Source organism: Echinops telfairi, unplaced genomic scaffold (assembly GCF_000313985.2).
Source record: "Echinops telfairi isolate 266 unplaced genomic scaffold, ASM31398v2 ScPeMD7_30;HRSCAF=105, whole genome shotgun sequence".
Lineage (NCBI taxonomy): Eukaryota > Metazoa > Chordata > Mammalia > Afrosoricida > Tenrecidae > Echinops > Echinops telfairi.
Window position 1 is genome coordinate 4425527 of NW_022103927.1, and position 13214 is coordinate 4438740.

At 59.1% G+C, this 13214-nt stretch overlaps 3 protein-coding genes across 4 annotated transcripts in view; 2 read left to right on the plus strand and 1 right to left on the minus strand.

The window, feature by feature from the left end:
• The window catches only part of NACC1 (nucleus accumbens associated 1), a 16141-nt gene extending 14575 nt beyond the window's left edge, over positions 1 to 1566 (minus strand). Inside the window, exons 1-2 of the mRNA XM_004715498.2 lie at positions 1545 to 1566; positions 94 to 171 (exon numbers count right to left, since the gene is read on the minus strand). The gene's annotated coding sequence lies outside the window, so the exon portion shown is untranslated. The remainder of the gene's footprint in view (positions 1 to 93; positions 172 to 1544) is intronic.
• Positions 1567 to 1732: 166 nt separating this feature from the next.
• On the plus strand, positions 1733 to 8825 carry TRMT1 (tRNA methyltransferase 1). Of its 2 annotated transcripts, none has more exons than XM_045289727.1 (17): positions 1733 to 1824; positions 1980 to 2267; positions 2363 to 2418; positions 2662 to 2804; positions 2954 to 3141; positions 4438 to 4553; positions 4641 to 4753; positions 5458 to 5606; positions 5796 to 5882; positions 5956 to 6025; positions 6105 to 6239; positions 6327 to 6412; positions 6620 to 6728; positions 6835 to 6911; positions 8188 to 8307; positions 8407 to 8521; positions 8664 to 8825. In XM_045289727.1, the coding sequence occupies exons 2-17, from the start codon at positions 2005 to 2007 to the stop codon at positions 8754 to 8756; spliced, it is 1920 nt and encodes a 639-aa protein (XP_045145662.1). In that variant the 5' UTR covers positions 1733 to 1824; positions 1980 to 2004; the 3' UTR covers positions 8757 to 8825. The 2 variants fall into 2 exon arrangements, with proteins under 2 accessions (XP_045145662.1, XP_004715556.2); XM_004715499.2 differs by having other exon boundaries at positions 1763 to 1824; positions 2070 to 2267.
• Positions 8826 to 10398: 1573 nt separating this feature from the next.
• The window catches only part of LYL1 (LYL1 basic helix-loop-helix family member), a 3291-nt gene continuing 475 nt past the window's right edge, over positions 10399 to 13214 (plus strand). Inside the window, exons 1-4 of the mRNA XM_045289705.1 lie at positions 10399 to 10676; positions 11580 to 11932; positions 12016 to 12107; positions 13027 to 13205. Of these exons, the coding sequence (XP_045145640.1) occupies positions 11601 to 11932; positions 12016 to 12107; positions 13027 to 13205 (603 nt within the window). The 5' untranslated portion in view covers positions 10399 to 10676; positions 11580 to 11600. The remainder of the gene's footprint in view (positions 10677 to 11579; positions 11933 to 12015; positions 12108 to 13026; positions 13206 to 13214) is intronic.

Below are 13214 nucleotides of genomic sequence, written 5' to 3' on the forward strand. Positions count from 1 at the left end.
CGGCCAGCCGAGCGTCGAGCGAGCCCCTTCCTCCGGGCCAAGGCTCCTCCCTCCGCCCCTCAGGGTGCCTCCCAGTATTACGTCTTCGCTTACAAGTTCGAATCTTGACCCCGCCAATTTCTTGTTCCGAAACTTGGGACAAGTCGCTTTGCGTCTCCTAACCTCGGTTTCCTAAAACAAAACAAACCAAAACGATGACTGCTATTTATTGAACCAGGGACTGTCTTAGAGTCTTAATACAAACTACTCTGCTTAACGGGGTTAGACATAGGAAGATTGTGAGGCCCGGCATAGGGTCGCTAGGAGTCCAACCGAATGGAAGGCACCGAACTCACCACGACTACCTTGCTGAAACTCCACAGACATATTTTCAGTTAGGAATAATCACACGCACAAATCTTTCTAGAAAAGATGAGAGCAAAAAGAATCTGCTGACGATTGTAAGCGAGAAGTGGTAGTGTGTCTGGCTTCAAACCTAGGCTCAAGAAGCGACCATAAAACGAACGTTCTGCGATCCCGGGTTTGGTTCTGCACATCTGGCGCAAGTGGGACTGTGAAAGTTAGCGTTTCAAACCCACCAACGTCTCCTGAAGAGATGAGGCAGTCTGCCCCTAGAAGGATTTACAGTCTCAGCACCCCAGTGGGGCAGTTTTACTCTGCTCCTTAGGGCGGATTTGAGGAGTCCTGGTGGCATGGTGATTACGCATTGGGTTGCTAACCGCAAGGTCAGCAGTTCAAAACCACCAGCTGCTCAGCGGGAGAAAGACCGTAGTCCGCTACTCCTATAAAGAGCTACAACCGGGGGGAGCGGGGAGGGAGGGGAAAAATGAGGACCTAATGCCGGGGGCTTAAGTGGAGAGGAAATGTTTTGAGAATGATGAGGGTAATGAATGCACGAATGCGCTTTACACAATTGATATGTGTGTGGATTGTGATAAGAGTTGTATGAGCCCCTAATAAAATGATTAATAAATTTTTTTTAAAAAAGAGCTACAACCTACCCTGTCCTATCACGGGCCGCTCTGAGTCCGAATCGACTCGGTAGCCGGGAGGGATAGGGTGGCTGTGAATTGGAATCGCCTCGTGGGCGATTTTTGGATTTGGGTTTTTCGTTTTAAGCAACTCAGTGACCAACGTTGAAGAGTTCTGCCATTCTGCACATGGAGAAACAAGCACAGAGAAGGGTAAGACCGACTAGCTAGCATCAGAACTGACTGGATCCCAGGCGGCAGGGCACCCATTTTCCTCCGTCCGCCAGTTAGACCCTCCTGAGCACTGACTCGGGCAAAGACGCTGTCTTGCACACTTTCCAAGCACGCTGCTGTGGAAACGTTGCCCTAGCTTGGAATCTGGACTCCCTACGGCCAACACACCGAAGTCCAAAGAATCTACGTAATTTACACGTGGTAGGGCTGGCTTCCCATCCAGTACGTCTAATTCGGGAGGCTGAGTTGCTCCCGGTACCCTGCAGGGTGTTCCGCAACAATGTATCCGGCACCCGACACATTGTAAGAGCAACTGAGTATTGTTATCTTTCTGCTTACCGCCCCTGTCCTGAGCCTCAACGTCCTCATCTGTGAAACGGGGTCGGTGACGCGTTTCCCTCCCACAGGATGATCCCCTGGGACTGAGTCGGCCCGCCTCTCCGCGCGCTTCCCGCTCAGTGTGCATTTCGACCCCAGTCGCCCACCGTAAGTGGCAGCATGGATTGGAGCACGGGGGTCACGTGACCCGCCCCCCTACTGTGCCAACATGGCGGCGCCCAGGTCCTAATCCTGGAAACGTGTACCGAAACGAATTTCCTGCTCGCTTTTCCGAGAAAAGGTAAAGAGGGCCAGGGCGGCGCGGGAAGGGACCCGGGCTGGCTGGAGATGTCAGCGCCCTGAGGCCGCTGGGTCTTCCGAGCTGCGTCTTCCGCTTTCTGGTGGGTAGGCCACCCCCGGCCCCAGACCGTAACCTACTCTTCTACCCTTAACCAGGCTTGATGGACAGAGGCGCCCGCGGATGCCCCGCGCGAGGACCCTGCTGTGGCTAAGCCTCCCGCTCCGCTCCTCCCGCCGTCTCTGTAGAGCCCCGGTGATGGAAGGGCAGCCCCGAGAGCCGCCGGATTCGGCTGCGATGAAGAACGGCACGGGGACCTGTGGCGCAGAGGAGTGGCCGCCGCTGGCCCAGGAGACGACAGTCACCGAAGGGGCCGCCAAGATCGTCTTTCCCAGTGCCAACCAAGTCTTCTACAATCCCGTGCAGGAGTTCAACCGGGACCTGACGTGAGCAAGGGTCAGGGGTCAGCCTGGCTTGGGAACAGGAAGCGGTGGGTCAGTGAGGTGGGAGGGGTGGGACCTGATCCTTCGTCTCCCGTCAGATGTGCAGTGATCACCGAGTTTGCTCGCATGCAGCTTCAGACCAAAGGAATCCAGAGTGAGTGAAGGTCCTCAGCGCCTGATGAGTGGGATCACCCAAAGCTCTCCCTGCCTCACCACCCCACCTCCCTTGCCTAGAGAGCTCCAGCCTCATAGCAGGGCCTGGGCTCTATTCCATTAGCTTTTCCTCAGCGGATTTTGGGGAGATTTTCCTTCCCCAGTCTTCTGTATGCAAGAGTGAAGGGAGGTGGCTTAGAGAAAATGTTAGTGTCGCCTAATGCGTGCCTTCTGGTGCCTGCAGTCAAGGTGCCAGGTGAGAAGGACGTGCAAAAGGTGGTCGTGGATTTATCAGAACAAGAGGAGGACAAAACCAAACTGAAAGAGGGCAAACCCCTCACCCCAGGAGACCAGCCTCGAACAGCAGCCGTGAGAGAGATCTGTGAGGTGGGCCTGAGCATAGGAGGAATCCCCAGAGGTTCCGTGGTGTGGGTGACGGAGGAAGGTGGGCTTCCCAAGAGGAGAAACTAAAGGAGGTGTGTGGCGAGAGGAAAGAGGTACGGATGTGAGTGGAATGTTCCCGGTTTACCCAACAGGAGGGACTGCGGGTGCTGGAGGGCCTGGCAGCCTCTGGCCTGCGTTCCATACGCTTCGCCCAAGAGGTGCCAGGACTGCGATCTGTGGTTGCCAATGACGCCTCTGCCCGAGCCGTGGATCTCATACGCCACAACGTGCAGCTGAATGACGTGGGCCACCTGGTAGAGCCCAGCCAGGCTGATGCCCGGTAAGCATGGGGCAGCAGAGCCTAGTGCCCAGAAAGTGGACCCTAGAGTCAGGCCCCTTGCAGGGTCCCAACCTGGCTTGGTCATATTCTGTAGCCTCTCTGAGCCCCCATGGTCTAATCTGTAAACCCAGGCAAAGTTTTACAGGGGGGCTCCTATGATGATGAAAATGATGGGAGCGTCTGATAGCATTCCAACGTGGGGCCGGAGATACATGCCATTATCATCCCCATGTCAGACTTCACTCCTTGTATTTCTTTTATTATTCAAATGTGAGGTGTGTATGGAAAACCCAGTGTGTGACAGGAAACAAAATCCTTCATCTGGTGAAGCTGCAGTGGGGTTTTGTGTAACCTGTGAACTAAGAATGCTTTGTACATTTATAAAGGGCTAAAGGAAATAAACAAGCAAGAAAAAGAATGTGCAGTCGAGACTCCCTATCATCAAGTTAACTCCGACTCAGAACAACCTCATAGGACAGAGTAGAACTCCCTTGTGGGTTTCCAAGACCATAAGTCTTTGCAGGTGTTAAAAGCCTCATCTGTCTCCCGTGGCTGGTGGTTTCAAACTGCAGTCCTTGCAGGTAGCAGCCCAATGATCAACCCATTACGCCACCAGCACTCCCTGCGGTAGAGACGACAGGTCCTGGAACATCCATTGGCTGACCCTTTAGGGCACTGGTTCTCAGCCTTCCTAGTGCCTGCGGCCCTTTCATACAGTTCCTCATGTGGTGGTGACCCCCAAGCATAACATTATTTTCGTTGCTACTTCATCACTGTCATTTTGCTAGGGGTGGCAACCCACAGGGTGAGAACTGTTGCTTTAGAGAGCAAGCATCCTGACCCCAATGGAATCTAATTGGAAGCACAGATAACCAAACAAATGTGACCAGTGAACCAATTATTTGGTCAACTAGAAGTGAAAAGTGGTATGGACAAAAGAGAGGGTGCAGGAAGGCGGGAAGGGGCTGGTCACTTTGAGGAGCTTGATGGGGCAGGCTGCTGGGAGAAGGGACCCACAGAAGGTCCCAGTCCCTGGAGCTGTTTAGAGAACTGAGCGATTAAGTGAGTTTACATCTGTCATCTGCTCGAAACAGTGCTGGGCATGTCTGTGCTGCCCTAAGGTTGCCTGTTAACCATTGCTGTTATGGAGGAGTAGTCTGAGCCCCGAAGCAGAAAAGTCCTGTCCAAGCCAGGCAGCTGGCCCCAAGTCCAAGCCCAAACCGGAACTGTCCAAGTTGGCCCACAGGAGGGAGGGAGCTGGGGTCTGCCCTGAAGGCTTGTCCCCCTTGCACCCAGCATACTGATGTACCAGCATCAGAGGGCATCAGAACGCTTTGACGTCATTGACCTGGATCCCTATGGCAGCCCCTCTCCTTTCCTGGACGCGGCAGTACAGGCTGTGAGTGAAGGAGGTAAATCCAGGGCCGATGCCACAAGGAGCCGTGGGGGGTGGTGGTGGTGCTGTTTGGAGGGTCCTCACTGCCCACCTATCCCTGCAGGACTGCTGTGTGTGACCTGCACGGACATGGCAGTGCTGGCAGGCAACAGTGGGGAGACATGCTACAGCAAGTACGGGGCCATGGCGCTCAAGAGCCGCGCCTGCCATGAGATGGTGAGCCCTGCCTCAACCTCCCACTACCCAGGGCCAAATCCAGGCCTAGCTGGGAGTGACATGAGCACCTCTAGCCAGCAGAGCCATTGTGGGGCCCTGGCTTTGCCCAGGGTCGGAGCGGGTGGTTCCATTGTTCTGTCTAGTGTTGTGTGTCTGAACAACATGTCAGCATTTTTCAAATCATCATTTCCAGAGCTGGGTGTAGATCTGGTCTCGATGCCCAGTTTTGCTGGTATCTCTAAGCAACAAGGGACAACTTCCTGGACCTCCTTTTTTTTTTCATCCGTAAAATGGGTGCAAAGATGGCACCAACCCCCTGGGGTCACTGTGGGGATTCAAGCAGGCGGGTCTGAAAAGCCCCAGGGCTCCACACATCCTGTCCCCCGAGTCCATCCTTGGCCGGGACTTTGGGCCTCACCCGCAGGGCGCTGACACACATGCCCATCTGGCTCCTCTGTGTCAGGGCCTGGGGGTTTTGCCCACCCTGTGCCCCACAAGGCTCTGAGAGACAGGGACAGAGCCCCTGCAGAGGGGGGGGTAGGGGGGGTGTTTGAGGCACAGAGAGGTGGAGCGCACTCAGCCAGGCAGCGATGATGCGGCTGAGACTGGAATCCAGGGGTCTAGCCCCAGGGTGGGGGTCTGGGTGTGCTGCTCCTCAGGGGAGTGGGGGGGCAAGTTGCTAATGCCCACCCCCTGGTGACCAGGCTCTGAGGATCGTCCTGCACAGCCTTGACCTCCGGGCCAACTGTTACCAGCGCTTCCTGGTCCCGCTGCTCAGCGTCAGTGCAGACTTCTATGTGAGAGTGTTTGTCCGGATCTTCACGGGCCAGGCCAAGGTCAAGGCCTCAGCCAGGTTGGCCTGCGATCCCGGTCAGGGTTGGGGGCCTGGGAGGAGTGTGGAAGAGGTTGAAAGCCAAAAGACCCTGCCTGGAGAAATAGAGGGGGGATGGGGGTCCTGCCTCTGGGGGTGTGCAGGGGAAGTTTAGGATATGGTGTGATGTGCTTGCCTGAAACTCGGGCCCCCTTCCTCCCTCTGCTGCAGCAAGCAGGCCCTGGTGTTCCAGTGTGTGGGCTGTGGGGCTTTCCACCTCCAGCGCCTTGGCAGAGCTTCTGCAGCCTCAGGGAATCGGTGAGTGAGGTTATCCAGGTTTGGCTGGGCAGGTCCCTGGGGATCACCAGCCCTGACTGCCTTCTCTTCGCAGGATCAAGTTCTCGGCAGCTTGTGGACCTCCGGTGATGCCCGAGTGTGAGCACTGTGGGCAGAAACACCAGGTGGGGCGGCTGGGAGAGGGAGCGGGGCTGGGGACCTGGCTAAAGCAGCTCTGCCCACCTGACCCCCGCGTGCCCACAGCTTGGCGGTCCCATATGGGCAGAGCCCCTCCACGACCTAGACTTCGTGGGCCGTGTCCTCCAGGCAGTGAGCACCAACCCTGGCCGCTTCCACACCTCAGAGCGGATCCGAGGTGTCCTGAGTGTCGTCACTGAGGTGGGGGCAGGGCTGTGGCAGAAGGTGGGGCCTTCATCAGCACCTGTCCCCCTGCACGCCCACCCACGCCCATCCGCCCCCTTGCAGGAGCTCCCTGACGTGCCCCTGTACTACACCTTGGACCACCTGAGCAGCACCATCCATTGCAACACTCCCAGCCTCCTGCAGCTGCGGTGAGGCCGCGGGGAGCAGGCTGCCGGCACCTGGCATGCTCCGGAGAGGCCCAGAGCTGTGTCCTTGCAGGCTCTGGCAGTAGGGGGGGGTGTCCTGTGGTCATGGGTAGCCCTGCCCCAGCGCCCACTCTCTCCTCCACTCCCCTCCTCCCCCACGCCCACAGGCCAGGTCTGAAGCCCACCCACCTCCCTGGCTCTCTTCCCCAGGTCTGCCCTCCTCCATGCCGGCTTCAGAGTCTCCCTCTCCCACGCCTGTAAGAACGCAGTGAAAACCGACGCCCCCACCTCTGTTCTCTGGGACATCATGCGATGCTGGGTGAGGGGCGGGGCCGGGAAGAGGGCAGGGCTGGGTACCCCAGGGCCAAACCGCCCCCACTACCACCCCTGCCCGCTATCCCTGACCCCTGACCTCTGCCGCCCAGGAAAAGGAGTGTCCAGTGAAACGGGAGCGGCTGTCAGAGACCAGCCCAGCTTTCCGCATTCTCAGCGTGGAGCCCAGGTACAGAGCCCAGCGTTCAGCCTTCTCAGCGTGGGCATCCCTGGCCTGGGAACCCTCGGGCTAATGAAATACACGCGGGCAGACACAGGGACCAAGCGGCTTCTTCTTCTTCTTTATTATTATTATTATTTTTAGCCAAGCGGCTTCTATGGAGCTCCCAAACCTCCCCTCGTTTCCATTCTCCTCTTTGCTTCTCCGCCCCCACGTGGACCAGCGCCTGGGTCCCTGCCCTCTCCAGCCACTAGAGGGCGCCTGCGAGCACCCAATCCTGCACCTGGCCCTCTGCTGAGAACCTTCTATGGCTCCCACCTTAAATCTTCCCCCTTCTTAAAAAACAAAAAACAAACCCCACCCCAAATCTATCCGTTTCTGTTCCATCCTGTTACAGCGCCCCTACAGGGCAGAGTAGAACTGCCCCTAGAGTTTTCAAGACTGCACATGGATAACTGCAGCCGACTCACCTTTTTCTCCCAAGGAGCAGCTGGTGGGTTCACGCCATCAGTCCTTCAGCAAGAGCTTACCTAGTGCGCCAGCCAGGGCTCCTTGACTCCTACCTCATCTGAAGTCGAAGCCCAAGCCCTCTCTCAGCCCACAGGACCTGCCTGATCAGCCTAAACCCTCCGGGTCCCGGTCCCAGCCTTCTTTCTCTCTTGTTCACTAAGCCTGCTGCCTCGGACGGCCCTGCCCAGCTCACCCTGGCATTCTCCCTCACCTCCGTCAGGTCTCTGCATATGTGTGTCTCCTCAGTGAGGCCTCTCTGCTCACACACACCCCCCAACACTGCACCCCTTCTCAGTGCCCCCATGCCCCTTTTACTGTGCTCAGTTTCCCCCAAACACCTGGTTCGCTCGCTAGCACACTCGATCTTTGCTTATTCCTGATCCCTCTCGCTGCCTGGCTGTCTCCTATACTGGAGCGTCTGCTTCCCAAGCCCGGAGAACAGGTACACAGGCAACCAGAAACCCAAACTCCCTGCTGTCAAGCCGATTGCACCTCACAGTGGCCCTCCTGGACGGAATAGAATGGCCCTTTGTGAGTGTCCCAGGCTGGCAGTCTTTATGGGACTGGAAAGCCTCATCTTTCCCCACTGGGAGCGGCTAGTGGGTTTGAACTGGTGACCTTTGGTTAGCAGCCCAATGCACACAGCACCAGGGTACACAGCAGGTCTCGGGAAGTGTCTGGTAACTGCAGGAAGGCGTTTGAACACACAGGCAAAGATAGGCTTCACCCAGTCTGTCCTGACCTGTCAGTGACCCCTGCCCTCCCCTTCCCCCAGTCTGCAGGCCAACTTCACCATCCGGGAAGATGCCAACCCCCGCTCCCGCCAGCAAGGACTCAAGCGCTTCCAGGCCAACCCCGAGGCCAACTGGGGGCCCCGGCCACGTGCCCGGCCAGGGTGAGTGGAGTATGCGGAGGTGGGGGGGGGAGCGTCAGCCAGGCTGGGGCAGGCAAAGGCCAGCCAGGTCTCAGCGCCTGATGACGTCTCCTTGCATAGGGGCCAGGCGTCAGGCAGTGCCGTTCGGGAGAGGAGCAAGCGGAAGGAGCCAGCTGAGGACCCAGCTCAGCGAGCCGCCCGGCTCAAGAACTTTCCCTGCAAGAGGTTCAAGGAGGTGAGCACACCCTGGTGCCAGTGCAGGGTCGGCAGCCTTCCCAGGCAGCCTTGGACCCTGGAGCCGGGCAGGACAAGGAGGCCTGTGGACCTGGGAGAAGTGGGCCCTGGCCAGGGTTTCACATTCACCATCCTCCCACCAGGGCACTTGTCACCACGGCGACCAGTGCTGCTACTCACACAGCCCGACGCCCGGTCTTGGTGCCCCTGCCCCCACTGACTGCCCTGCGGTCTGAGGCCCGAGGCCTGGAGCCGCCGCTGGACCCAGCCAAGACTGAACCAATAAAAAGATGTCTTTCCTTTAACTGTCGTTTGTCTGTGTTGGGAGGCCTGGTGGCCTGTCTCTGTGCCTGTTCCTCTACCGCTGCATGTTCAGGGTCTGTTGGTATCTTTTTGTTCGAGCCCCACCCTTGCCCCGGGGGAGTTCTGTAGTCTGCCCAGAGGGTGTCTATTCCTGTAGGGCAGGGGTGTTGGCACTTTTTCAGTCTGAAGTATCTGAAGTGTTTATGTACCAAGCACAGGCATGCAACTCGCTTTGAGAGCTGGCGTCTGCGGTTCCTGATGTGACCACCGGGCGGCAGCCATGCGCGGGTGCTGGAAGGGGGTGTGTTTTGGGCCCCCCCTCCACCATCAGACGTGCGCTCCTGGCCGCGTAGCCGCTTTCACCACGAAATCCCCACGTGGCCTGGCGCCGCTGCCTCCTCACTGCCTGGTTTCTTTAGCCCAGTTCCCTTGGGGCCTCAGTGGAGGAAGCCGGACCGGAACCAGGCGCTCTGTACATCCGTTCCAGAGCAGGTGCATCCTGCCGGGCGCCCCGTGAGGGCGGGCACGGAGGCCCAGGCCTGGTGACTGCCCACTGGAGCATGAGGGTGTAACGTTAATGGGGAACCCTGAGGCAGAACCCCTACTCCGGCCACAAGCTAAATTTGGAACCCCGTGTCCTTGGCATCGCCGTGGAGGGAGGTTGGGGGGTGGTATTTTGCCCCTTCTGCAAATGATGCTGGTTGACAGGCCTGCGCTTCAAGCCCGCTCCTCCCCACAGTCCCGAGGAGTGGTCTTGGTGCTGGCCGGTGGCAGGGCGAGGAGCGTTTCCCCCAGATGCTCACAGTAAAGCACGGCTGACCCAGGAGGAGGAGCTGGGGAGAAGGGGCAGTCTGGCCACTGGTACTTGGTTGTTACCTGGACCCCACCCCTCAGAAAACTTCAGAGGGGCTGACCTGGCCCCACTCCAGGCCACCTGTCCAACACTACCCCCCACCACACACCTCATCATGCTCCACTTAGGAATGGCCTGGTATGGGGGTGAGGGTGAGGGGGTAGGAAACTCAGAATTGGGGTGCCTTCCTCCAGGTCTCACCAGACCCAGCGTCCTGGATTGAGCAGTAGGCTACTTAAGCACACCTGCCACCCCACACACCTGAGTCCAGACTGACTGAGCTGCCCGCCCCTTACCCCCCCTCCCCACTCTTGGAGGTGGAGTGACAAAAAGCCTGGGTGGGGCTCTAAAAAGAGGAACCAGGCAGAGGGGGAGGGGCCCCCAATCACGAGGTCCTACTAGGCTGGAAAGGGCCCTTCCCCACCCCCATCAGCACTAACCTAAGAGTGGGGGGGGCATTTAAGCAGGAGGCCACAGGTTCACTGCCTCAGTTTCCCCTCTGCTTGGTTCCAGCCATCCTTCCCACTCTCCTCCCCCCTCCCCCTGCGGTGGTGAGAGGCGGGGAGAGTCCTGCCTGCGCTGGCCAGGGGCGGGGCTCTGAGCTCTGAGCTCTCCGCCCCATCGGTTTCCTCCGGGGTCAGCACGGCTCCTTATCTGGCGTGGCCAGGCAGCCAGGCCCTTATCTTCACGGGCCCAGCATCCTCTGGCCGCTGCTGCTCCGGGCAGGGGAGGAAGCTGTCCCGGGAGTGGGCAGGCCGGCTGGAACGCTCACTTTCTCTGGGGGGCTGCCGCCGCCACCACCACCACCACCGCCGCCGCCACTGCCACCCTTGCCACCCAAGCCCTCCGGACTTAGGGGAGGCCGGGCCCAACAGCAGGGTCCGGTCAAGGTAGCCGACTGCTGCAGCATGCACTGAGGCCACACCTGAAGCCAGCACAGCGTCCTGGCCCCAAGGGGACCAAGGCCAGGCCCTCACCAGGCGGTGGGACCAGCGCTGGGGTAAGAGATCCCCCCACCCCCCACCTGAAGGATCTGTATCTCCCCGCATTCATGGCTCCATTCATTCTGGGGGGTCAGACAAGCTTCCTCAGCCTGGCTGGGACTCATATAGCAAGACAATGCAGCGGGCTAGAAGGGCCTAAGCCTTTATAGGGAGAGCCAGGCTTTGGGGGGATACCCAGGTGGAACAAGAGACATGGAAACAGGGTTCACAAGTGAGTACTGATCTGGTGGATCCCCAGGGAGGGGTGGAGCCTGCAGCATAACTGTACCGGGCAGTGAGGACAGTGTTCATAGATCCTGTTCAGCATTGGGGGTCTTAGTGCCAATAGCAGGGATCCAGGCTAGTTAGGGTCACTGGCGCAGTCATGGTGGGTGGGCTCAGACTCAGTGGCAGGTTGGCAAGAGCTGGGGAGGCATGGATGGCCTGGGCCACAGGCTGCCTTGGCATTACGGGAGGCTCAGGCCAATCTTGGACAGATTCCATGATCACGTGGCACCCATGAGTCAAAGAGGGGTGTCTCAGGATGGAATCCAAGGGCCACATGGTTAGCTTCTGGGGGCCACAGGGTCAGTTTGGGATCTCAAAGTCTCCGAGGATCAGCCAGGGGACCCCCCCAATTGCCCCCACCCTCCCACCCCCTGCCAGCAGGCCTCTGGGAAGACGGCAAGTTTACTCAGTGGTTGGAAAAGGGTGGCCTTCAGGTAGCTCAGAGCTGGCTCTTTGGGGTCCAGCATCTCTAGGAGCATAGCTTTGGCTCCTTTCTAGGTCCACCCCCCACCTGCCTGGCCTCTGCCCTCTAAGCCCCACCCCCAGGCCCTCAGCATTCCAGAAGGAGGCATTGGGACAGGCAGGGTAACAGCTGGGTCCTCCCTCCCCACTGGCTTCCTTCCTTCCCACAGGTGAGTGCCCCCTCGGGGTCCATGTGCCCACCCCAGGCCCAGGCAGAGGTGGGTTCCACCATGACCGAGAAGGCAGAGATGGTGTGTGCCCCCAGCCCAACCCCTAACTCGCCCCCTGAACCAGCCTCACCTGGGCCCCCGAAGGCAGAGGAGGTAGGCCACGCAGGTTCCCCACTCCCCAGGCTACCTCCTGGGGTGCCAGTGATCAGCCTGGGCCACAGCAGACCTTCAGGGGCAGCTGTGCCCACCACGGAGCTGACAGCCCTTCGGCCCCCTCTGCTGCAAATTTCTGCCCTGGGAACGGGCCCACCCACCCTGGCCCTGCATTACCACCCTCACCCTTTCCTCAACAGGTCAGTGAAGGGCTGGGGGCTGGGGGACTGGGGGCCAGGGGGGCCATGTCCATAAGGCTTTAGTGACCCATGACCCCTTACAGCCTCTACATTGGGCCGGCAGGACCTTTTGGCATCTTCCCTAGCAGCCGGCTAAAACGGAGACCGAGTCACTGTGAGCTGGACCTGGCTGAGGGTGAGCGTGGGTGTGTGCTTGTGGGCACACGTGCTGGTGTGCTGCGGCTGCAGGGGAGCACGCACGTGTGTATTCACTGGTGTGCTGAAGGAGACCGCCGTCACTGCCACTGCACGGGACCCACATCTGCGTCCCATGCCCTTCCCCCAGATCCACATGACTTCTCTGCTCAAGTTAAGAGCTCTGTGTGCAACCACAGTCCCATGCCACACAACTGCAGCCACCCCAACAAGCCCCGCAGCGCAGCCACGAGAGCAAATTCACAGCCACGAGAGCAAATTCACAGCCACACACAGCCCCACGTGGTGCAGGGAGCACCCATTCACAGCTCCCCTCTCATGTACAGTCACGTGGGGGACAGCCACACAGGAGAGACGTGGAACCACAGAGGCGCAGCCACACAGGAGGGACGTGGAACCACAGAGGCGCAGCCACACAGGGGACAGACGTAGACCCACAGCAACTTGGGGACAAACACAGGACCACAGCCACAGGGAGGACCAGCGTGGAACCACAGCTGCACGGGGGGAGCCACACAGGAAAAAGCCACATGACCACAGCGACATGGTAACTGCCACACACACACATCCACAGCCATTCTGTTAGGCCAGCAGTCACCCAGCACGCCAGACATCAACAGAGGCATGGCCACAAGGAGGCCTCCTCTCTGACCACAAACAACTCCGCCCCACGGAGGGGCCTCGCCCACTCAGAACAAGACCTCCCATGGTTCCCCAGACTGGCAGTCACCAACACTGCTCTTTCAGTCACCTGCAGCAGGGTAGGGTAGTATAGAGTGGGGACGAGCAGGGGTCTGGGTTTAGACCCCCACCAGGGTGCTGGGTGCTCCAAGCAAGGGTGGGAGGGGGCATCCTCTGGGCCTCAGCCTCAGCCCCAGACCCTTCCCACCTATCCTCAGGTCACCAGCCCCAGAAGGTGGCCCGGCGCGTGTTCACCAACAGCCGCGAGCGCTGGCGGCAGCAGAACGTGAACGGCGCCTTCGCGGAGCTCAGGAAGCTGCTGCCAACGCACCCGCCCGACCGGAAGCTGAGCAAGAACGAAGTGCTCCGCCTGGCCATGAAGTACATCGGCTTCCTGGTGCGGCTG